This window comes from Triturus cristatus, chromosome 3_2 (genome assembly GCF_964204655.1).
Source record: "Triturus cristatus chromosome 3_2, aTriCri1.1, whole genome shotgun sequence".
NCBI lineage: Eukaryota > Metazoa > Chordata > Amphibia > Caudata > Salamandridae > Triturus > Triturus cristatus.
This window is the reverse complement of record NC_140584.1, coordinates 489,892,258-489,915,325: the sequence shown is the minus strand read 5'-3', so window position 1 is coordinate 489,915,325 and position 23,068 is coordinate 489,892,258. Positions and strand designations below refer to the sequence as shown.

Below are 23,068 nucleotides of genomic sequence, written 5' to 3'. Positions count from 1 at the left end.
TTCGGGTCGAGTTCGCGCTAAATAAAACTGCAGAAAAAAACCCATCTTAGTAACACCAAGAAACACGAACATTAGTGACAAGAGATCTGACGTCATAGCACACCACTTTTGGGACAGCCTTCCCTCAGACATCCGCACCACTCCACGCCTCATGCCAACCTCTGCACTAACTTTAAACATAGAAAATTTCTGTGTACTGTAACTCACTGTAAATAATGCAATTTAATTCAACTATTGTTCTGTTATGTTGCCACTCTCGCAATCTGTCTCCCCCCTCGGAAAATGAATGTAACTGCTGTATTTGAAAACTCCGCTCACCGATATAATTACAACTGTGGAGGTCTCTTGCAACCCCAAGCCCTGGACCAGTTATTTTAAAGATGACAACCTCGCCGTATAAGTCGATGCTGTGGCGCCTAGAAGGAACTACGTTGTACAGTGAATGCTATACAAACATGCACATAAATAAGGCATTCTCAGGGAAACGACCTCCATTCAGAGGCACAGGCCTAAATTATTACAAATAACTTCTCATCTCAACTCTCACAGAAATTGCAACAGATACAAAGCGTGAGACTGCCAGAAAGATGGGTGCAAAGTGAACATTTAAACAAATGTCTCGGTGCTGACAGACCTTCATTGTCTCCTAATAAGACTACAAACACCATTAAATAGTTTCATTGTGGTTTTTAAAACAGTTACATGTGGTGGATACACGCTAACTACCGCCAAAATTAATTAGAAAAATGCTGACGTTGGACTCCAAAATTTACAGATTTACTCAGGTAATGCGATGCACATTTCAAGCCTCCTTAATTGGTGGTGACCTGATGTTTTCTCTTTTGGCTCCAAGACGGCGGAACGAGCAGTGAGGCACAATTACCGAAGGATCCAGCATAAATATGAAACCGCCCAGCCGTGCGTTAGCAAAAGCCTAGCCAAGCTGGAGAGAGCAGATTCAAAAGGGAGCCAGTCTGTACAACGTGCCCTACAGCCCTGAAATACAAATACACGTCGAGGTCTTTCGTAATCAGACCATTGAAATACAGACTACTATTACCCCCCCCCCCCCCCTCCCCCCCTCCATCCCCACACACCATGGCTATTAATTAGTACTTAATTTACCGTTGTAGTGGGCCGGGCGGCCGGGACACACACTGCTCTGCTTTAGCTTAATTAACTGATTAGGCCTGCCTCACCTGGTGCTGTTGCTAGTACTGGCTGCTGCCTGCCAGTCCTCAAAGTCGTCGTCGGGTCGGGCTGGCAGCACTCAGTTGAACCGTTGAACGATGACTCGAGTGGTGGGGTGCAGGTATGCTGGGGCGTGGCAGTGTAATCTTAAAAAATCTGCGCACGCTGCTGCTGCCACACAGCCCCAACTCCCACAGAACCAAAATCCAGCCCTAATCAGTCTCACGCCCACCGGGCCGGGAACACTGAAATGAGGGCCGCGCAGGCGCCATCAACATATCAGATTGAACCTCTTGTCTTGGGCAGGGCAGGCTCAGTCTCACAGCTGCACCCACAACTCACTTTACCAGGGTTGGACGAGAAGTTGAACACAACACTGCGCCAAGTCCAGTAGTGAAGTAAATTTAATATATCAATGAATGACGTGCAGCAAGATGCTTGTACCTGTGCTTAGCACCGGCACAAATTAAGCACTGCTGATACATGTAGTGAAAGCTATGCCTCTACTATAATGGAACCAAGCCCTGTTGGTACTCCTGCGCAAGATTGGAATGTACATATTACATTTTGGCCAACACTTAGTGATGATCTCAATATGCAGGAACAGCTTATCTGAAAGCGGGGTAGAGAACGTAGAACAGCATCCCCAAGCACTCTATGACTGACATAACAAAGCTTCTTCAAAAGGCTCCTGAGGTAAGAGCCTTCTCTGGTGGCAACATTTTTAGTGCTACAGATTTGAAAGCCTACCAGGTAGTAACCTAGACTGGCCAATGAATATTTACAAACAGTTACTTTGTGATCCTGACTGAGAGGATACATTCTGCTCATTGTATTACATTATTTGGATTTGCCCCGGAATACAGGCCTGTTGGAATAGTGCAGTAGACCTGCTTCATAAGTTCAGGGACAAGCCTGCGGTATTATCCCTCCCCCCAACAGATGCAATTTGGGATCTAGGATGGTCTAGTAATTAATGCATGCAAAAAAGTCAGTCAATCTGGTATTAATATTGTGAAGCAAAATATTGAGCTGCCATGGTGCAGTATATGGGCGCCAACTATTAAGACTTAGAGCCAGATTTGAACTTTGGCTAATGGTATTCCATCCATGCGTGTGGTGAAGGACATTTTCTCTGCCAGCCTGACTATCATCTGCCACCCTGACAGACTAATTTCCACCAAATTCAGACATCACCATAGGCACAATAGTGAAATCTGTACCTGCGGGGCCTGTCAAGCTGCAAATTGTCCCTTTTATTGGCCATCCACCAATCTTTTACAAAGTTTTTGTTTTCCAAAAACAAAGTCCTCAACCGGGAGTATGTTACTTCAAAAATAAGAAAAACTCTAATGATCCAACACCCAGTGAGTTTTTGTCCCTTGATCTGGGTGTCAGTATTTGTATTTGTTCTGTCCCTCACAGGTTTTACCTGGAAGTGATGAACAGAAAAGGAAAATTACACCGTCCACCCTAAAATGAGTGGGCGTGTAATGCCTTTCCTCTGATGGGCTAACTGAGAAAGCTATCTGTTGAAAGAGTCAATGCGGGCTCAGTTGACGAAAAGGTGGCAGTCCTCCCACCACTAAATACGGCAGGTGGACAGTCAGTTTGGCAGGCAAGATACTCCATCACATTTGCGACCAAATACCCTGTCCGCCAAACCTTAAATCAGGCCTTCAGACTGGTGCATGGATGCAGAAAGTGTGTCAAAAAACTAGAAAATGCGAAAAACAAATCTGAAGCTCGTGGAATAATCTCTTTGCTGCCAGTACAGGAGGTTGGGATGAGTATCGGGGAATGAGGGAAAAAAAGGTTTTAATAATATAGTTAGAAACTGTTTAAGTTGAGGTAAAGGTTAATGGTCCGTGGTTGAACCAACGGTGCATGAGGTTAATGATGTGTATTGCATTGCATGGTAGTTAAAATCAAATAAAAAGATTTAGAAGAAAATAATTATTAACTTCATATGCTGTGAGAGCTCATGCGGACCTTTCAGGCTTACTATAGAATGGAGAAGTTTGACACAGATTTATTCAAATACTTTAAAATTACATTTAGAGCCTCACTACATTGCACCATCTTGTCAGCCAGGCAATTTGCTACACACTTTGGATTGCGTAACAGTTTATTAAATAAGGCACCATTAATGAAGATCTGTTATTTAGGCGCATTGAAGCATGAGCTGCTATCTATAAGTATTCTTTTAGAATGTAAGTCTATTAAGGGGACCCTACCACTTTGAAGAAAATAGCAACATGGGTCTGGACACGGCCGCCATAGTAGTAACGGAAGCAAAAAAAACCCACACCGTGGCCCACATGTTGATAGATTATGATTTGATGGTTATTTGAAGCAAATTGCACTCTGATATCATGATATGTGTGCTACACAAAGAAATGATGATGTAACTGCCACATTATATGTATTTTTTTTTCGGTTTTAGAGAAGATACCTTTAGATAACGTTGAGTGTCGTCAGTGTAAGAAAGTAGTGTAATAACTCTGTCTGCTTTCTGGTTCTGTAGCGTGTTCTGCTTCCTTCTACAAACTGTCCTTAGGTCTGACTCTTTGGATTATAACGTGCCCGAGGTACCAGCTCCAAATATACATTTCTCTTTCCTTAACCTCAGATAAATTTGTTATTCTGACATTTAATTGAACCAGAAACTTAAACTCATTCATTTACACAATCGAGCATGTAAAAATAATGGGATGGCCATACAATAATGGAATTGAGTAACTCAATCGAACATGTCTCTGAATTAAGGAAAAGGTGCCACCAATGAAAAAACAACAACATTGGTTGCTTATTCCATTGGTAAATGTAGTGATCAAACCAATGATGGTAACTCTTGGTAGACAAAATAAATACAAATATGCCTAGTTTGCAATTCATGTGAGGACAACCTTGATTATGGCTTTGAGTGAAGCAGTTATTAGTTGCCCCCTTTACCTGTTGCATCTGATTCCCCATAATTACACGGTGAAAATGGAACATGTTTGGCAATAATTAGAGCATTTTTGACTAAAATAGAAAATGTTTGAAAGGAGAATTTTAAATTGATTAAGTAACACAGCATCCCAGTGAAGTTCCGAGAACATTTTAGAAACCTTTTCTGAAAGAACCTAGTGTGGTGCCTTTTGGATCATTTATAGAAAAGATTGAACCCTTTCAATAGCATTTACTTTGGACACGTTAGACATCTACAAACCAATAGTGGGGACATGGTTCATTGCCCTGGTTGGACAAGTAGTCACAACTTCTAAAAGTTCCAGACTGAACTAGCATTTAATTTCCACAGGTTTAATAAAATGGAACTCATTGAGCTGTTTGAGAAAGGACGGATGTTTGTGTGGGGTATACCGGTGATGTAATTGTTACTGATAACGCCATGCTGATAGAAGAAACATATTGTATTTGTTGTACTAAGTAAGTATGTTGAATGTGCTTTATATTATACTGCTGACAGTTTTTAATATAATTTCTTGTTTTCTTTTAGTCTGATAAAACTTGCAGGTCTCGATCAAAAGAACGACCACCCAAATCATATTCTGAAATAATACATCTTGCTATCAGCAGCTCACAGGCCAAGAGAATGACCTTGAAACAGATCTACACTTGGGTGGAAAACCATTTCCCCTATTATAGATACAGTGCCAAGCCAGGGTGGAAGGTGAGGCCAAAATATCATGGTTTGTTTTGTTCACATGGAAAAAAGAAAATTTGGTTTGTTGCTGTTTGCGTTTTCAGTAGACATACTCAGTTTGTAGTAGTAATTTTGATTTTCCAACCTGAATATTTAAATAATGCTTTCTGGGTATGTGGAGATGAATGGTATGAGGTTTGCTTTCTACATACCAAGCAGCCCTCTCCTGCTCATTCAATTTATTTTATTTAAAAAAGCAAAAAAAAACTGAACTAGATGTGCTTTCTGATCGTGCTTCCATAATCATTTTCATTGTTGGTGGTGACTCATAATCCTGCAAGAAAAGGAAAAATTGCTATGATTGCACTTTGCTGCTGTAGGATGGTTTATTGTCTGGTTTGAAACTGCACTCACATCTTTCACTGTCTCCTGAAATCCTCCATGCTATCAAAGCTGTTTGCCCCATCTCTATCAGGTTGTGAAACTCCCCCTGAAGGTCTATAATCAAATCTTTGATTTTGGCAAGCCACCAGTATCTCCATCATAAGAGGAAACCAATCCTGTGATCTCCAAACTGAAGATATCTCTACCACTACCTCACTGCACCTGCAAAACTGAATTAACAATCTTGGCATGACAAAGGAAGGTAAAGCGTACTGCTCTAACCCCCTCCATTCTTGCAAGAACACATCCACTCCGGATTCTTCTAGGTCCGGGCTCCAACTGAAGAACTTCTCCAACTGAAAGTTCAGCCTGTTCACAAATAGATCTATCCCGAAAGAACCCCAAACTTCCTTCAATCACAGAAACACTTCTGTGTTCAACCTCCAATCGCTTGAATCCCTGAAATTTCTCGAAAACCAATACACAACACCATTACTTGACCCGGCTATATATTCTGCCATAACTGTAATACCTTTGCTCAAACATGAAGTCCAAAAAACCTTCCGGATCTCAATCTGGTCCTTACCTCTTTAGGTATCTCTCTCAGCAACCAATGCGCCACATACTGAGCCACATGTGGGCATGGAGCCCATTCAGGCGATAAAGGGTGTTTAATTAAGAGTGGGTCAAAGCCTTTCGACCGCAAACACCCCCTTTTTGTTCACATAACTCACCACTGACACATTGTCCATATGAAGCACCTCTGAACACTTTACCCTGTTCAGAGTGAAACAAAGCACTGCAAATGAGCCTGCTAACAATTCTAAACAATTGATATGTAAGCTCCTCTCTTGATCTCTCTATTAGCTGCCTGTAGATAATCTCCCACATCACGCTTCCCATCCTTCTAAACTCGCATTCTGATCTATAACTAACTCTGGTTCCTCTAAAAAAAATTGCCTTCTAATTCCATGCATTCACTTTCATCAACCACCTTTTCAGTTCCTCCTTCGACTCCTGATCCAACCTTATTTTCTCTGAATACAACCAATTCTTCCTTAAATACCTTCTCTTCAAACTCTGTAATAGCCGATAACAAAGGGATCCTGGGTAAATTTCCTGAATGGTTGATGAAAGTAGACCCAAAACTTTTACCAATGTTCTCCCCAGCTCTTTCTTTCTTAGAACCCTCCTTAACTCCTTGCTCAATTTCCTCAATTTTTCCCTGGTAACCTTAACTCTGTGTGCACAGAACAACAAAACCAAGAAACTGAGGGCCAGATATATGAGGCTTGCATTTTGCAACTCACAAATTGCGTCTCTTTGCGACTTGCAATTTGCGAGTCGCAAAATGCAATGGACAACAGTGTCACAGACACTGTTAGCAATTCCCAATGGGGTTGCAAATTTCATGCCTCATCAATATTCATGAGGCAAGCGCAATTTGCGACCCCATTGGCAAAGGCTAGCACTCCCAGGGATGGTGGCCTGCTGGGGCCAGCAGACCACCATGTCTGATACTGCTTTTTACATAAAGCAGGTTTATTTTTTAATGCAGCCCTTTTTCCTTAAAGGAAAACTGGATGCATTTAAAAAAGAAAAATGAAACTTTTCAGTTTCAGTTTTTTAAGGCCGGCCAGGCAGTCGTCCCTGGAACCACTGCCGCTGGGACAACTGCCGGCCCTTAAAAAATATTTTAGCACCCATTCACAATTTGGACCCCTTCCCGTTTGTGAATGGTTTACCACCTACTCGAAGTAGGTGGTAAACAGCGAGTGTTTTGCAACTACAAATGAGGTCGCAAAACAATGGTACATACCATTTGGACTTATTAATAGGAAGGGGTGCCCTTGGCACGCCCTTTCCTAATAGCGAGTCACAAACGCTATTTTGCGAGTCTGTGATTCACAAAATAGCGTTGGTAAATACCACCACAGTTTTATGCGGTCGCAAAAGGGTTGAATACCCTTTTGCAACTCCAAAAAATGGTCGCACATCTAGCCCTGAGTCTCCTTATTAGTTATTAAACAAGACGTTTTCCTCTTTAACATAAAACGTTGAGGACTGTCGCATTTCCACTGTCAGATCTGTGTGTTGTAAGACAACCGCTTTCTTGTGACCCATTAGCAAAATGACATCCAAATAGGTGGCCAACCGCTCTCTCCCTTAACCGTAACCAACAGACCACTGGCTGAAGTACCTTCTTAAAACCTCACGGGGTAAAGGAGAGACCGAAGGGGAGGCAACTTTCCTATCCATCTGAACTGAAGGTAATCCTGTTGTTGTTGTTGCTAGCTAGAAACAGTCAGATATGCTTCCTTTAAATTTAATCTCATCAACCAATTGCCTTTCGTCAATACATCCCTTAAAAGAGGGATAACCTCCATCTTGAAATGATGACATACCACCCAATTGTTCAACTCTTTTAGGTTTATTACTGGGCACATTCCCTTTTCCTTATTTTCCACTAAGAAAATATTGCTTACAATTTCGAGGGATCTCTTTTTCACCTACACTATTGCTCCTTTTGCAAACAATTGTTCCACTTTGTTGCTTAGCATCTCTTTTTTCGTAATATGTATTTTGCATGGTATTCTCTTCTAAACCGGTAAAACTGTAAACTCTATCTTGAAACCTCTGACTGTAGTGAATATCCAAGGATCTTGAGCTATATTATTCCAAATTCCAAATCCCATAAAAGTGGGCTAGTCTGCCACCAAACCTTTAAGTGATACCTAAAAAGACTCGAGTTACACTCGCCTGCTGAACTTCCTCATTGACCTCTAACTCCCCGGGTAAAGTTTCCCCATGCTCTTTGTCTTTGTGGAAAAAATCCTTGGTGGGTTCCCAATCAGAAAGTGCCAAATCCATAGGGTCTCAACCCTCTTCCCGTAAAGGCTCTAGAAATAGACTGTCCTCAGCCAGGAATCAACCCTGCATTCTCCCGGCTTTACCAAAAACCATGTCTCCAAAAACCTTTTTGATTTTTTTTTTTGCGACTTTTGAATGGAGCTGAATGCACCTACATGCTTTGCTATATCCTTAATGAAGTTGTCACCAAACAAACAGCCCTGAGATGATATGCCTCCTTCTTTATTAGCTAACTCAGCTAATTTCCGATCTATTATCACCAAATACTCTTTCTTCTCTCATTGGACAACTCCACATTAACTTTCCCTGAAGACAAAACACTTGTTGCACCTATTGGCACAACTCCTTTGGATCTACCGTGTCCTTAGTAACATAGGCTTCTCCGCCATCTCAAATATCTTTGATAGGAGTCCTATAATATCAAGAAGACGTCTTGGCAGGACCTTAGACCCCTGTCAAAACCTTTTCCTGGATCTCTTCAATTCTTACTTATAAACTCCAAGACCTTAGCATCCAGTTCTGTGGTTAGGGCAATTTTACGTCGCAAAGCGGGCTTTGAACCTTCCGATCTCAATCCGCTCCTTACCTGTTTAGGTATCTCTCTCAGCAACCAATGCGCAACATACTGAGCCACATGTGGGCATGGAGCCCATTCAGGTGATAAAGGGTGTTTAATTAGGAGTGGCTCAAACCTCTCACACCAAAAGGATCCTTAGAGGCCTTCTCTGCCTCACCCACAGTTCCCTTTTCTTTTATTTCCACTACATCACTATCTGAATCAAAAGTGGATGAACAAGATAACTCAATCTGTACTTTCTCTGAGGCTCTATGAGACTCCGTACTCTTCTGAACTTTTTTGGGGGCCTTCAATCTGCCAATCAGCAGCACCAGAAGCACTGTCCACTGAGTTCCTCGACATTATGTCTGTCACAGTTCTCACCATTCGCTGTAAATTCGATTTTGAATTGACGGAACTCAGTTTCCTCTAAATCTTTCCTACCCATCTACAACAACCTGACCCTTCATCACCATCCAAAACATTTGTAAATGATAACTCCACTACTATTTGTCTTATATCAAGCCACAAGCTTTCAAACGTTCAATCTATTGTATCTATTATGGTGCTCATAAATTTCCCTATGGCCTTATTCAAATAAGAATCTATTTTTCGCTCCATGGTCTGCTTCTCATTAGTATCCAACATCTCCTAATCCGACTGAAAGACCAAAAATCGCAAATACTATGCACACGTTAGTTACCAAAAAAATTCCCAACCATCATGGAAAAGCTCTGTATAGCTGTCTTTGTTCCCAATCATCTAAAAATGGTTGAAACGTGTGTGATGTCACACGCCACCCTTCTTTACAATCTTTCCTCCAATAGATGCACTAGGAAATAGTGCAGGCTTTCCCATAATGTCCTCCTGTCCTTGTGTTTCCTGCAAAGTTGTCGAACATCCTTTTCGTTTAAGGAAAGTATGTGATCAACAATGCATCAACACACACTTTGCTCGTGCCAACCTCCCGCAAGCAAGGGAATCGGGGCTGGATTAGGAACCCAAAGCAGCCCTGGCATGTTTTGTCAGACTAGACCCCATACTGTGAATATGGTGCTTAGCCTGACCATTACAAGGGGGCTTGGAAGGGTTGTCCCCCCAAGAAAATTTGGGAAATGATTGCAAACATGGTGCATTCTACAACATTTTTCATTTTATATGTTCAGCATTCCATCCCTCATTTGTTCTTTTTGTATTTGTCATCCTAAATGGGACAGGTACGCCCAGATGTGGGTCCTGTGCTCACCATGCCACTGGAGTCAAACTATCCTGGCTGATGAGGGGTGATACCCGGAAATTGGTCCTAGGATGCTTGTTTCCGGTCCTGGGAGGACCTTCCCTGGCAGTTCAGGATGGACCGTTCCCATGGGGAGCAGAGTCTAAACTGATTTGCAAATCCAAAAACTGACACATTCATCTTTCTTGCATAGCAAACCATCATAAGTATTTATCTTGTGAGCAGCAGCAACAAAAGAAGGATAAGGACTGCATGTTCTGGGTTTTTAGAATGTTTTAAAATGTTGGTTAAAGTTCAACATTTCATCTGTTGCTGCTGTGAGTAGAAGCAATAAAGGCTATTGCATAATATTAGCCTCAGTGCCTTTACATCAAATCTGATTATCATCTTAAATATTGGTCTGAAATTCATAGCCACCAAATTCCAGGCTCAAAATGGACACGTTTGTTCATTTTTAAGTGGTTAGAAGTGTTGCTCAAATAAAGAAAGAACTCCGAATGTCACAGTGGAGGGGGGATGCCGGGGTCAGGAGGGTGTTGTTGGGGGCTGGTTCTTGACATTCCTAGAGCTGTTGGGATAGTGTCCTACTGGTGTGTCTTTTTCTGACCAAGCCTGGCATACAGTTCTAATTCTGATACTTCCACAATATTTCAAATCTGTGGAGTGTAATGCACAAAAAAGGTGATATCTATGTTGCCCTTTAAATTAAGTAAGTAAATAAATCTGGTATAATAATTTCACACAGGGATGTTGATGTTGTAGATTAGGTGAGTTTTTTTGCATTCAGAGTTTCATGGCAGGGGTAATCTCCATGAAATGCTGTTCTTTTCGATGTATAGGTTATAGTCCACCGCAAGACTTTGCATTAAGTATTGCCATAGATCATTGAGCTCTCTGTCCCATGCAAAGAGGCCATTACTTGATTGTGCATGTGTGGTTTGGTGCTGTACTCGAACATATATTGCAAGTTATTGTTCATCAGGTGAGGTAAGAGAATCGCCTCTTGCACGCTATCTAGCTTTGATGCTGAGATGACCCATTAATGTTTAGAACTTGCCTAACGTATCATGATTGAGTTTTTATTTGCTTTGTTATGGCTCGTCTGATGATCGTGAGTCACTGGATACAAGCTATACCCTACCCATGATAAAATCAAATTGACTATCTGCGATTTGCAGAGATTTTTCTCCAAGGAATAATATGCTACAGAAATGTGGTTAGATACAGGCTGGGCCTCATTTATCTCAAAAACAGTAACTCGTAAATCCAGTTGCCCTGCAGATCTTCATGGTCACTCTTTCTCCATCCTATGTTCCCACTCATAACATGCCCTTCATATTAAAATTAATTTTGTTTCCTGTAATACTATTGGGAAATAATAATATCTGTTACTATTCTATCTGTCCTTAATGTATTCTTCACCTTTTTCAAAAAAAGCAGTTCGTAGTAACAAAAATAGCTTTGTTAATATTGATAGAATCAATGCCAATGTTTATAATGATACACTCGTACAGAAGAACGAAATCGCATCACTGTTATAAAATTCAACCGTCAAGAACTCTCCATCAACCCCGACTCAGTAATACGTGGTAAGGCAGGTTCTGTGACCTAGGCCTGAGGTTACTGAATAACAGTTCACTGGTGGGGGTGGCACGTAGCCAGCAGACAAACGCATGCACAGGAATCTCCGGTCCATTCCCCAGATAAGCGTAGCACCTCCACAATGGTCCAAGGAGATTGGCCCCTATAAAGCACTCATGGCCAGAGGAATTGCACTCATTGCACACCATAAAGTCAGATACCACATGAAGTTAGGAACATACAGCCAATCAGGACACATCACACACAGTACACACAGTGATCACGCGCCTTTCATCCCGGACATCTGAACAAGTTACCAACTGGCCCACATTGTGTCCATGCTCACCTGCATTTGCTATCAGGTGCCTTATTTATGACTCCTCAGACAAGGACCACAATTTGTTTGCCAAAAAAGGTTCGCCGAAAGTACTTTATGATACCTAAAGCAACCCTGTTGAGATTGATTGTACTTTGAAACAATTCTCATACTCGCTTATGTAACTGTGCTCCCAGCCTAAGTGTTTAGTTAAACCAACTGTTCCTGTTTTGCCAAATGCCTCTTGTCTTTTGTTTTTCAAGGTAAATTCATATTCGAGCAACAGCTTCCTAGACTCCAATATTCAAGTGTCCCCGATCTAAGTTTGCAAGCTATCTTAACTATTCCAGCATTTTTTGTTTTTGCCTGTCATATTCAACAAAGCACTTACATTGTAACTGTCTCCATCGAAAATATTCCTGTGCTTCTAGACACCAGCGTTTTTTTCTGGCAACCACTTAAACTTCTCACATGTCTCATAGGAGAGCACTGTGAACTATCAACATGGCACAACAACATCCACTGACGATGCTTCCCCAGTAACTCTGTTCAAAGTTGCTAAAGTAGCGGGCCATTGGATAATGGGTGTTTTTCAACCACCTCAGAGTGTTAGTGGTCACTCTCTTGTTGGATAACATGTCACCAGCTAGTTTCTAAGACTGGAGTATCCAACGTTTTTTTTTTTTGCTTTTTGAAAACCTTTATTGAAGATATAAACCACATGTTGCATTACAAGCCATCAGTGAGACACAGGCAAAGTCACATTTCGTACCCATTACATACACATGGGGGGTGAGCATCATGAAACCACCAGAGAACCAAATAGCAGGGAGAGATATAGCACAGAGCAGAAATGGAAGACCCTGTGGGGTCGAAATATGCACGAGGATCAGTGCGTAGTTTCGTAGGGACGCGGGGGTGCCAGTGTCGTGTGAAGCTAATTAGCCGCGTGGTCCACGTCGATAAGCACAGCACTTCCGTTGGGCTCGTTGGTCAGGGGAGTGGAGGGAGTGTCTCGGCGGTGTAAATAGATGATGAGAGGGCCCCAAATATCAGGCGGCTGGCAAGCAGCTGGCTTCAGTTCCCAATATTCTCCTAGTAGCCTCTGACAATGTGCGGAGTCCTCCAGCCAAGCCCAAACCTTGGGTGCTAGTCTCCGACCCCAGTGCATGGACACCCTGCGCCTGGCATGAACTAGTAGCATGGCAATAAGTTTGCGACTTGTGCTGGGGAAGTGTTTTACATAGCCCAAGAAGCACACCAGGGGGTCAGGAGCGATATGCGTGGAGGTGATCTCAGTGATAACAGCACAAATGGCCTGCCAATAGTCAGAAATACGAGGGCACTGCCAGGCAAGGTGGGAGAAATCAGCCACAGGGGAGGAGCACTGCAAACATGTAGCTAGGGATGAGACCCATTCTGTGTAGTGTAGCAGGTGTGTGGTATAATCTATGCAAGTATTTGAAGTGAATGAGTCTAGGGACAGGCGTTTGATCTGGTTACAGCAGTGCAACCAAACATCCTGAGAGATGTCCGTGCCCAGGTCCTCGCTCCATGCAGTGCGGGCTCGTTCAGTATTGACAGGGGATTCAGCGAGCGTGAGGCCATATATCCTGGCAACCATTTTGCGCGGAGAGCTAGAAGAGTAAACTAAGTCGAGGGCAGCCAGCGCTGGGGGGGCTGAGGGAATGTGGGGTGATTCTCTCAGCAGGATGCTCTAATTTGATAATATAGTAGCGTATCCATTGGGCCAGCCTCGCCGTCGAGGGTGAAAAAGGTATTGTCGGGGTAATGGCCCGCCAATGTGGTGAACCCCATATGCGCAGCGCGCTTGGCCATGTCGGCAGACTGTAAGGGAGTAAATGCTGGGTTGTTAGCAAGGAGCATGGCGTGGGTGGAGAGTGTGCCAGCGCCAGTGTGTTTCCGGAGGCCATCCCAGGCCAGCGCAGGTTTTCCACTGTGTCAATCTCGCAGTGCGGGGGTTTAGGAGGAGCAAAAAGAGCGGTCTGTAGCGGCCAAGGAGCAGCGAGATTGGCTTCCACCGCAACGTGTGGTTGGAAAGGCGTAGGGTGCATCCAGAAGTGAAGAAAACTGGCCTGGGCATGCAGTGCGTATAACTTGAAGTCTGGGGCGCCCTTGCCACCCCGGGATAGGGGGAGCGTGAGAATGTTGTATCCTATTCTGGACTGCCGTCCCACCCAAATAAGGGTGATGATGAGAGATCGCAATTTGCGAAAGAAATGCGCTGTGAGGGGGACAGGGACGTTTAGGAAGAAATATAGAAATTTCGGAAGTACCACCATTTTGGCGATGGCGATGCGCCCTGCCGGCGATAGGGGAAGTTTCTGCCACAACTGAACCTTGGTGTCCAACCAATCTATCGCACGGCCGAAATTTACCCTCCACAGCTGGTCCAGATCCCTGCTGAGCCAAATGCCCAGATATCTGGTGGGACCCGATGACAAAGGGATAGTCCGAGGTGAAGGGGGTGGTGGCGTCCGTGAGAGGAAAGAGAATGGATTTGCTCCAGTTTACCTGTATACCGGACAGGCCCCCAAATCGCACAACCTCCCTGATCATGGGAGCGTGGTTTTCCTGTGGATTGCGGATATATAGTGTGACATCGTCCACGTACATGGAGACGACCAGGGCCCGGGCAACGAAGCCAATGCCCCTTTGGGTGTGATGCTGTCTGAGCCTGGCCGCGAGAAGCTCCATGGCGATTGCGAATAGCATGGGGGAGAGAGGGCACCCCTGCCTGGTGCCTGTCGCGATAGGGATTGGCTCCGTAATCTGACCGTTAATCCGTATGCGGGCGATAGGCAGGGTGTATAGAACCTGGACCTTGCGCACGAAAACTGGACTGAAGCCCAGACTTAGGAGGAGGTAGAAAAGGAAAGGCCATTCAAGAGTGTCGAAGGCCTTGGTGGCTTCTAAAAGAGCCGCCACAGCCGGTAAGGAGAGGTCGATCTGATCTGATGCAGGACGGCAAATATGGTCCGCAGGTTATGCAATGTGGCGTGCTCGGGAATGAAGCCGGACTGGTCTGGGCGAGCTATCAATGGCATGAGAGGAAGCAGGCGCGAGGCCAGCAATTTGGTGAAAATGTTGTTATCAGTATTAATGAGGGATAGGGGGCGATAGAAGTCACAAAGTTCAGGGGATTTGTCGGGCTTTAAGAGAAGTGTGAGTAAGTCCTCGCGAAGGGTCGGGGGGGAAGCGGCCGTGTTCAAAAGATTCATTATACATGGCAGCCGGATGCGGGACATGGAGGGGTGCAAATTGCTTGTACAAGGACGCAGGTAGGCCATCGGAGCCAGGAGCTTTGTGCCCAGGGAGACCACTGATGACAGGCGTAATCTCTTCTTTAGTTCATCAAGATATTCCCGGTGCCTATTGCCCAGAAAAGGGTGTTCAATTGTCTCAAAATATTGATCGAGGACTTTGCGAGAGGGCACCTTTCCAGCAGCATATAACTGCGAATAAAAGGCGGAGAGGCTGGCAACCACCAACAGGGGAGGTCGTCCTATCCGGGCCCCCCTCTTGGAGAGCTCTGACATATGAGGCGGCGTGCGGTTGGCGCAATAGGTTGCAAGGGTTTTTACCAGGGCGATCGCCCTCGCCATAGTGACGGGCTCTAGCCTCCCTGCCCAGGAATGAAATCTCTCTGTTGGCTTCGTCCTGGAATTCAGTCATTTTACCCCTGATCTAGGCTAAGGTGTTGGGACTAGGGTTCTGGGACTGTTGGGAGTCCGGGTCCTGATTTCCCCCACAAGACGCTCCAGGACACTCCGGATGGAGCGTAGCACTCCAGACTGCTTGGAAATGCACTCGCCCCGGATCACCGCCTTGAGTCGACCGAGCAGAAGTTGAGCTCAAAGTAATTGACAATGGTCGTTTGTATCTCCTCGCGGAAAACCGAGCCGCGGAGCACTTTGGGAGGTAGCCACCAGGCGAACATGCAACGTGGGGTATGTGGAACCTGCATGCATAAACGCACGGGAGCATGGTCTGAAAGGGTTCGGGCCATGTGTTCCACTGAGGTGACCAATCCGAAGGCATCGCAGGTAGTGACCCAAAGGTCCAGCCGGGACCAACAGCCCTACGAGCCCGACATACAGGTTGCCTCGCGGACATCTGGGTGAGCGTGCCGCCCTGTATCTAACAGGGAGTTGTCGGATAAAATGGAATGTAAAATTGCGGTAGCGTGGGTGTGCAGAGCGTGTGACCCAGAACGGCCCAGCGAAGGTGAGGGTGTGATGTTGAAGTTGATGGAGCGGGTAGTACAACATTTTGTATACCCCCCATTTCTGTATGTTCATATTAACCTGAATAATCTATTAATTGTTATACTATTAATCTGTTTGCAGTGATATCTTATCAACCGTATTAATGAAAGAAATACATGTGGGATTTGCATTTGTATGGCTAAACTAATTTGTATACTAATATATGTACGCATATTAATGCTAGAAAATTATAATATTGCATGATATATGTTACTTTTGTGATGTAATTGTAAGTCGCACAAGATGACATCGTTGGGTGAATATAAACGCTTTGAATGTTGCTATTATGCTAGATAATTACATACACATAGGGGAATTAGTGAGGGTTCAACATTTTATTAGCTATTTCCATGTTTTAATTAATATTTGTGTTTGTTTTGCTTAAGTTGACCGATTGGGCCTTCGTAAAGATGCCTGACTTTTGACTTGACGGCCCTAGTCACCGTTCCACAAGGTTTTGGGTGAAGTGTGCCTGCGCCACAGCAAGCAACGGTGGCCTCGTCCTGACCCCATGCAAGATGTACCCAGCAAGGTCGTACTGGGAGAGTTGCCAAGACTATTAAACAAAGGACTGTCTTTAAAACCGGAACCAGCAAGTGTGATGACCTAACCAAATAGACTCTGTGAGAACTTCACCGAACGACCCCAAACCCACCAATCAGGACTGCCTAAAACTCATTTTTGTTACATTTTGACATTAAAATCATTATAAAAGATGGTAGAATAGTGAGTTGACACAGTCTCGCTGCGAATTCCCAGACGTTATGCTGACGGAGAGGACGGTGACACTGCTGGACAGCTGTTTTCCCTGAATCTTTGACAGACTGAATTGCTGCTTGACTTTTGATGAATTAAAGACTTTTTCACGACTTGATTGACTAAGATGATGACTAATAGCCAGATTAGGTAAATATGATGTTCTGTGGTATGGTTAATGATCTATTAAATTTAGCAATTAATTAGATAAACAAAGTTTTGATTAATAAACAAATGTGTTGGGTTGTTATTTGAAGAGATTAGATTAAGATTGAATATAGAATAAAAGAGTTGAGTTACCAATTACCTAAACAACTAACTGATCCATCGACAAAATGAGGGGAATATCTTGAGGTTCTGAGTTTAATAAAGGTATTCAATGTATATTCATGTAAATTAGGTTCTTTAGGTGAAAAGGTATTCCTTTCATGTCAGCGTTTGGAACACTCATCTCTCCCGTAAGAGCAGATCAATGAAGTGTGAGTGTTGGTGTTATGGGCCCCACCAATGAATGCATTGAGTGAATGTGTTAGTATGATATTTGGTCTGTGACGAAGGGAGGATCAGTTTTTCTGGTAGCAGAATGATAGTTGTTATTGTTTTGGTTTGGTGATTATTGCTTATAAATAGCTTATTGATTATTGATTAGTATTAACACTCTATGTTGAGTCGCGGTAGGTTCTATGTTGTTTGCACGGCTTCTGGGATGTAGGAAGTCGGAAGTTTGTTTAACGGTTCCGTAGTAGAGCAGAGGTAAGCGCTGCTCTCGGGAAAGACGGAATTGTTGTTGCCCTGTGGGCACACGGTGAAACGTGCGACGATTGGAGTTGCTGGGCGCATTGTCTGGGTTCGGTTTGGTAGCATCGTCGTGTGTTGCCATTAGGGATATTTTCTGTATAAAAGAAGTGTGTATGATAGCGAAGGTTACCTGTGAAATCTTGGTCTTCGGTACCAGGAGGCCAGAAGGTACTCTGATTACGCTTATCACTGGAAAGGTAGCAGGTGTTCTCTAAGCTTGTTAGAAGGACAGAGTAGGGGGAAATGCTACATTGTTAACGAGTGTCCTAATTCTGTAGTAGGACAGACTGTTCGCTGTTCTCGGAAAAGACAGAATTCTGTGTGAATGCACACAATTTTCCTGTATGAAAGTGCATGAATGGAAAAGGCATTCCGGTTAATTGCAAAACTCTGGTTTTATTTCTCAGGAGCATTGGGTCTCCAACTAGGTGTTTTAACTCCAGAGAAGCGGTTAGCTGATGCTTGTTAGAAGGGTGAAGTAGAGGGATGTGCTACTTTATCAACGGAAGTAACGATTCTGTAGTAGGGCAGAGGTAAGCGCTGCTCTCGGGAAAGACTGAATTCTTGTGAGAAAGGTCTTTTGGTATTCTTTGGTTAGCGAAGCGGACAATGGTGGTATTTTGTGTTGTTACTAACTGATTTGTAAAGTTGAAACAAAACTTACCGAGTGAATTTTGTAAAGGAGGGGTAGACGGGAGCAGGAGCTGCAGCAGCGGCTGTTGACGTCAGAACGACTGCGCTGGGATTGGCCAGTTGGTTGGAAATGTAAAACACTCCTGATTGGTGCGTTAGTGTGAGTCGCGCTAGGAGTGGAGAGTCACAAGGTGACGTAGACGCTCCTGATTGGTGCGTTAGTGTGAGTCGCGCAGGGATTGGAGAATTGCACAAGTGACATAGATGCTCTGGATTGGTGCGTTAGTGTGAGTCGCGCTATGATTGGCCAGAATAGCGGTACAGTTGTAAGGAGAGACTAGCGATACACGAAAGACAGGGAAAATGTATTACGATCCACCAGAAAAGGAGAAAAGTCCTGGTTTGGAAGAATTAAGAAGTGGTTTAAAAAGGAAAAACCGATTGTGACTAGGGAAGGAAAATTACTTCCTCCACCGAAAACCCCTGCATCCTTTATGGTTGCGAAATATGGATATCACACTTGTATTTGGGTAGACAATTGGGTAAGGTACACTAGAGACGACGGAGTCTTGGCTTTCCCAGAACATGGTTCATTTAATTTGGCAGTTCTGAGAAATTTGAGAGAGAAAATGATGAATCTAGAACCGAGACCTAGACCGACAAAATTTGAAGCATTGACAAAATGGGAAGATGAGATGCATGACCGAGAGAGACAGAGGAGTGGTGGAATGTATAGGTACATGTTTGGTAGACCATATGGACATGAGAATCATGATGACCGGATGAGAAGGTGGCGGAATGCAAGTAGGACTGAAGGGTTGTTTCCCGTAAGAACTGCAGAGGATAATGGAGGAAGAAAATGTACAGAAATAAGACATAATGTGGAGTTGAGAGGGTATGGAGTGAATGAATCAGAGGATGATGTTCTTGATGACATGTTTTATAAAAATCCACCTCCGTATCGACCAGAACCAGAAATATTAACAACAAGTGCCCCAATGAAAGAAACTTTACGAATCATAAAGTCAGAACCAGTGTCCCAAGATTTAGAGAAAAATAATTCCATTAGAGAGGTAGAGAGGAAGTCAGAAAGTAAGATAAATGGTGAAAATTCAGCAGAATTAGCAAAGACAACCTTAGAATTAACGGAGAAGATAAGAGAATTGAATAAACATCTGGAAGCTGTAACAGTTCCAGTGACGATAGGTCCAGTAATGCCTATTTTTGATAAACAAAAAGATAGCGAACATTGTTTAACAGTTCCTTATAAAAGCAAAAAACAGGCTGAGCAGCCAAAACTGAGTCAAAATAAAAATCCATGGAGACAGAAAATAAGTATGATCAAACCAAATGTTTCAAATAACCCGTTTATAGGCCAAAAGTTTACTGAAAAACGTATAACGACTGTGGAGTCAATATTAGAAACACAAAAGGATTCAGAACGAGGTAATGTAGAGAAGCCAGTAGGACCATCTACAGAAGAATTAAGTGAATGGTTGAGAAGCTTGCAGAGAAAAGACCAATAATCCCAATCAAATGTCCGAGGGTGGAGCGATTCTGGCGTGGTGTGCATGAGGTCCTGCGAGCGGTTACGCATGTCGTGCTGGTGCCTGAAGCAAGGAGATGCCTGCTGAATGTGTGGGAACCGACCGACTATTCGGTTCCACAGACGCGATGGGTGACGCTGGGTTATATGATCGCTAAACGTGACATCGCTCAACTGTGGGGATCCCAGAGGCCCCCGGCAGTGTCGGCCTGGAAAGAACACATGGATTGGTGCATGTTCCGAGAGAAAGTGGTGTATGTGGCGCGGGGTAAGCCGGGGGCGTGGCTGAAGGTGTGGGGCCCCTGGAACGCCTACCGCGGGGGTATTTGCGAGCCGCCATTGTTGCCTCCCGCTTCACCAGTTCCGTCCCCCTAGATGACCCCCTCCCCCACTCCCGGGCACAGTGGTTTCCCAGTCCTGGACCTATTTCCCTTCCCCTCCTTCGATTTTAGTGTAGGGTTGGGGTCCCCCCATTTGAGGAGCATATGTTGTCACTCTGGTTCTCGGGTTGCCTTGCGGGTGTGGTTTTATGTTGTTAGTGTTGTAAAAAACGAAACCGTATTGTGGGCTCAGTGTCATGTGGCCCACGTTGTTAATACCTCCTACTAGCGTCTCTGTAACGCCAAGTGCCTTATTGTATATATGTCACTAATTGCTGTCACTTTAGCGGCCGGCCGGAAGGTTGTAGGCCCATACCTGTATATATTTGAGATTGGAATAAACGGTTTCAAAAAAAAAAAAAAAAAGAATCCCAATCAATAGATGTGGCCAAATTACGAATGGTATTAGAAGAGTTAATAGTAGGAACTATCCCTAGAGAGAAATTACAAACTTACCAAGATGAGGAATTACTATTTTGGTGCAAAAGTGTTACATGGAGAGCGAAGAATCTGCATGAACGACTCGAAGAAGTAGCAAATGGAATGGGCATGGATATTGAAAAAGTGAAGGCTTTGCAAAAACCATATCGAATAGATTTCACTGAAAAAAATATTGAAAACTTGAACACCACAGGACGGATAAGTCAGATTAAGGAAATAATTATTTTGTTGAGAAAATGGGGAGATGTGGATAAATGGAGAAGCAGGTGGTATCGAAACGAGATGATTCCTCAGATAAAACAATTTCAGCATTCCCTGTAAGAGAAAAAGAAAAGGTAGTAACAGAATGCCCTATGAGAGAGATTCCAGGAGGAGGATATGTGCATGTCCAATGGACAAGACAGGATATTTTGTCATTTACAAATGATTGCCCTCGACTACGTGAAAAGCCTGTCGAGTGGTATAGGCAGGTAGACAGATTTGTGAAGTTGTCTAAAGTATTATGGATTGACCTGAATAGCCTATTTGACATAATAGTACCAGCAGATTTACGGACAGAGTGCAAACTCATGATAAATTGGCCAACACAAGAATACCCTAGGGATCCAAAAACAGGGGCTCCAGACCCTGAGGTAATGAAGAAATACGAACAGGTTATTGTCTTTCTGAAAAACAAGGTTCCTCCTAAAGAGACAGATTGGGTGAAAATTGACAGAACACATCAGGAAAGTAAAGAGTCGGTACATGCATATTATGAAAGACTGATATTGGCCTTTAAACAGTTTAGTGGAGATGAGAATCTCAGTGAAACGGATTTAAGTCATTTTGTATACAGATTTGTATATGGTCTACGTCCAGAAATTAGTGAGATGATAAAACAACATACTGTAGATTGGCAAAATAAGAAAATAGACGAAGTATTGAGACATGCTAAATATTTCAGTGATGAGATTGAAGCACAGCAGCAAAAATTTAAAGAAAAGGCTATGTGGGCACAGGTAAATAAGCTGCCACGCGCTAGCGCTGTTTCGCAGTATTGGCTACAACGCGATGAGTGATTCAGAAGAGGGTTATTGACGGTGCCGAAGGGAGGAAGAAGAGTGCGTACTTGGCGCAACTCTAGAAGTAGACCAGACAGGCCCATTTGTAGATGGGAAAATAAATAATGAAAGTATTACTTTCTTAGTCGATACTGGTGCTACTCGATCAACTGTTAGGTCAGCTGATGTTAAGAATCTTCCTCTCTCGAACGAAACAATCCAAGTAGTTGGTGTATCCAACAGACAGATTAAAATTTATTTTACAGAGCCGGTGAAAGTGAGCTTAGCGAAATTTTCTGAAATGCACCGCTTTGTCATGTGTGATACCAGTCCTGTGAATTTATTAGGTAGGGATTTGTTGTGCAAAATGAACTGCACTATATTTTGTACCCCGGATGGGATAGCATTTGAGACCCCGGATGAAGATGTGTTGTATAAAATGACAATGGCAAACAGGAAGAAGGAGGTTACTGAAACCTATGCAGTATTTAATCCTGATGAATTACCTAAAGAATTGAAACAGTCTGTAAAAGCAGAAGTTTGGGATTTGACAGGAGAAGGTGTGGGATTAATGAGAAATGTAGATCCAGTAAATATAACAGTAAAAGGAGTAAGTTATCCAAATGTCCCTCAATATAAATTGACACCTTAAATAATTGAAGGAGTAACTCCTGTGATTGAGAAAATGATAAAACAAGGAATTTTGAGAGAATTAATGAGTAGTCCATGTAATTCACCAATAATGGGACTGAAAAAGCCTAATGGGAAGTTCAGGATAGTACAAGATCTGAGAAAGATAAATAAAATTGTTGTGTCATGCTGTCCCATTGTACCAAATCCATCTGTGATTTTATATCAGATTCCCCATGACGCAGAATGGTATACAGTAATTGATCTATGCCATGCTTTCTTTTCCATCCCATTGCACCATGACAGCCAGCATATTTTTGGGTTTCGTTTCGGCGAGCGTATTTTGGCTTGGTGCCGAATTCCACAGAGGTATACAGAAAGCCCCTCAATATTTAATCAGCTATTGAAGAAGTCTTTGGAAAGTCTAGAAATGCCTGAAAATTCAGTGTTAGTTCAATACATCGCCGACCTTCTTGTGGCGTCAAAAACCCGTGAAGCTTGTGAGGTAGACACTATAGCCTTGCTGAATCATTTGGCAGATGGAGAACTTAAAGTGTCACCATCAAAATTACAATTTTGTAAGAAAGAAGTACAATATTTAGGACATAACATTGAAAAAGGACTGAGAAAAATAACGATAGACAGAATCAGGATCATAAAAGGAATGAGAGCACCCATGACCCAAAGAGAGGTGAGAATGTTTCTGGGAATGGTTGGATACTGTTGTCAATGGATCAGCAACTTTTCGTTGATCGCAAAACCTCTGGTAC

The 23,068-nt window shown here is 43.3% G+C and overlaps 1 protein-coding gene across 2 annotated transcripts in view; it reads left to right on the top strand.

Annotated features, from left to right (window-relative positions):
• The window catches only part of LOC146857591 (uncharacterized), a 164,603-nt gene that overhangs the window by 68,938 nt on the left and 72,597 nt on the right, over positions 1–23,068 (top strand). For both annotated transcript variants that reach the window (XM_085648140.1, XM_085648141.1), the window contains exon 5: positions 4,694–4,867. In XM_085648140.1, coding sequence (XP_085504266.1) covers positions 4,694–4,867 — 174 coding nt within the window. The remainder of the gene's footprint in view (positions 1–4,693; positions 4,868–23,068) is intronic.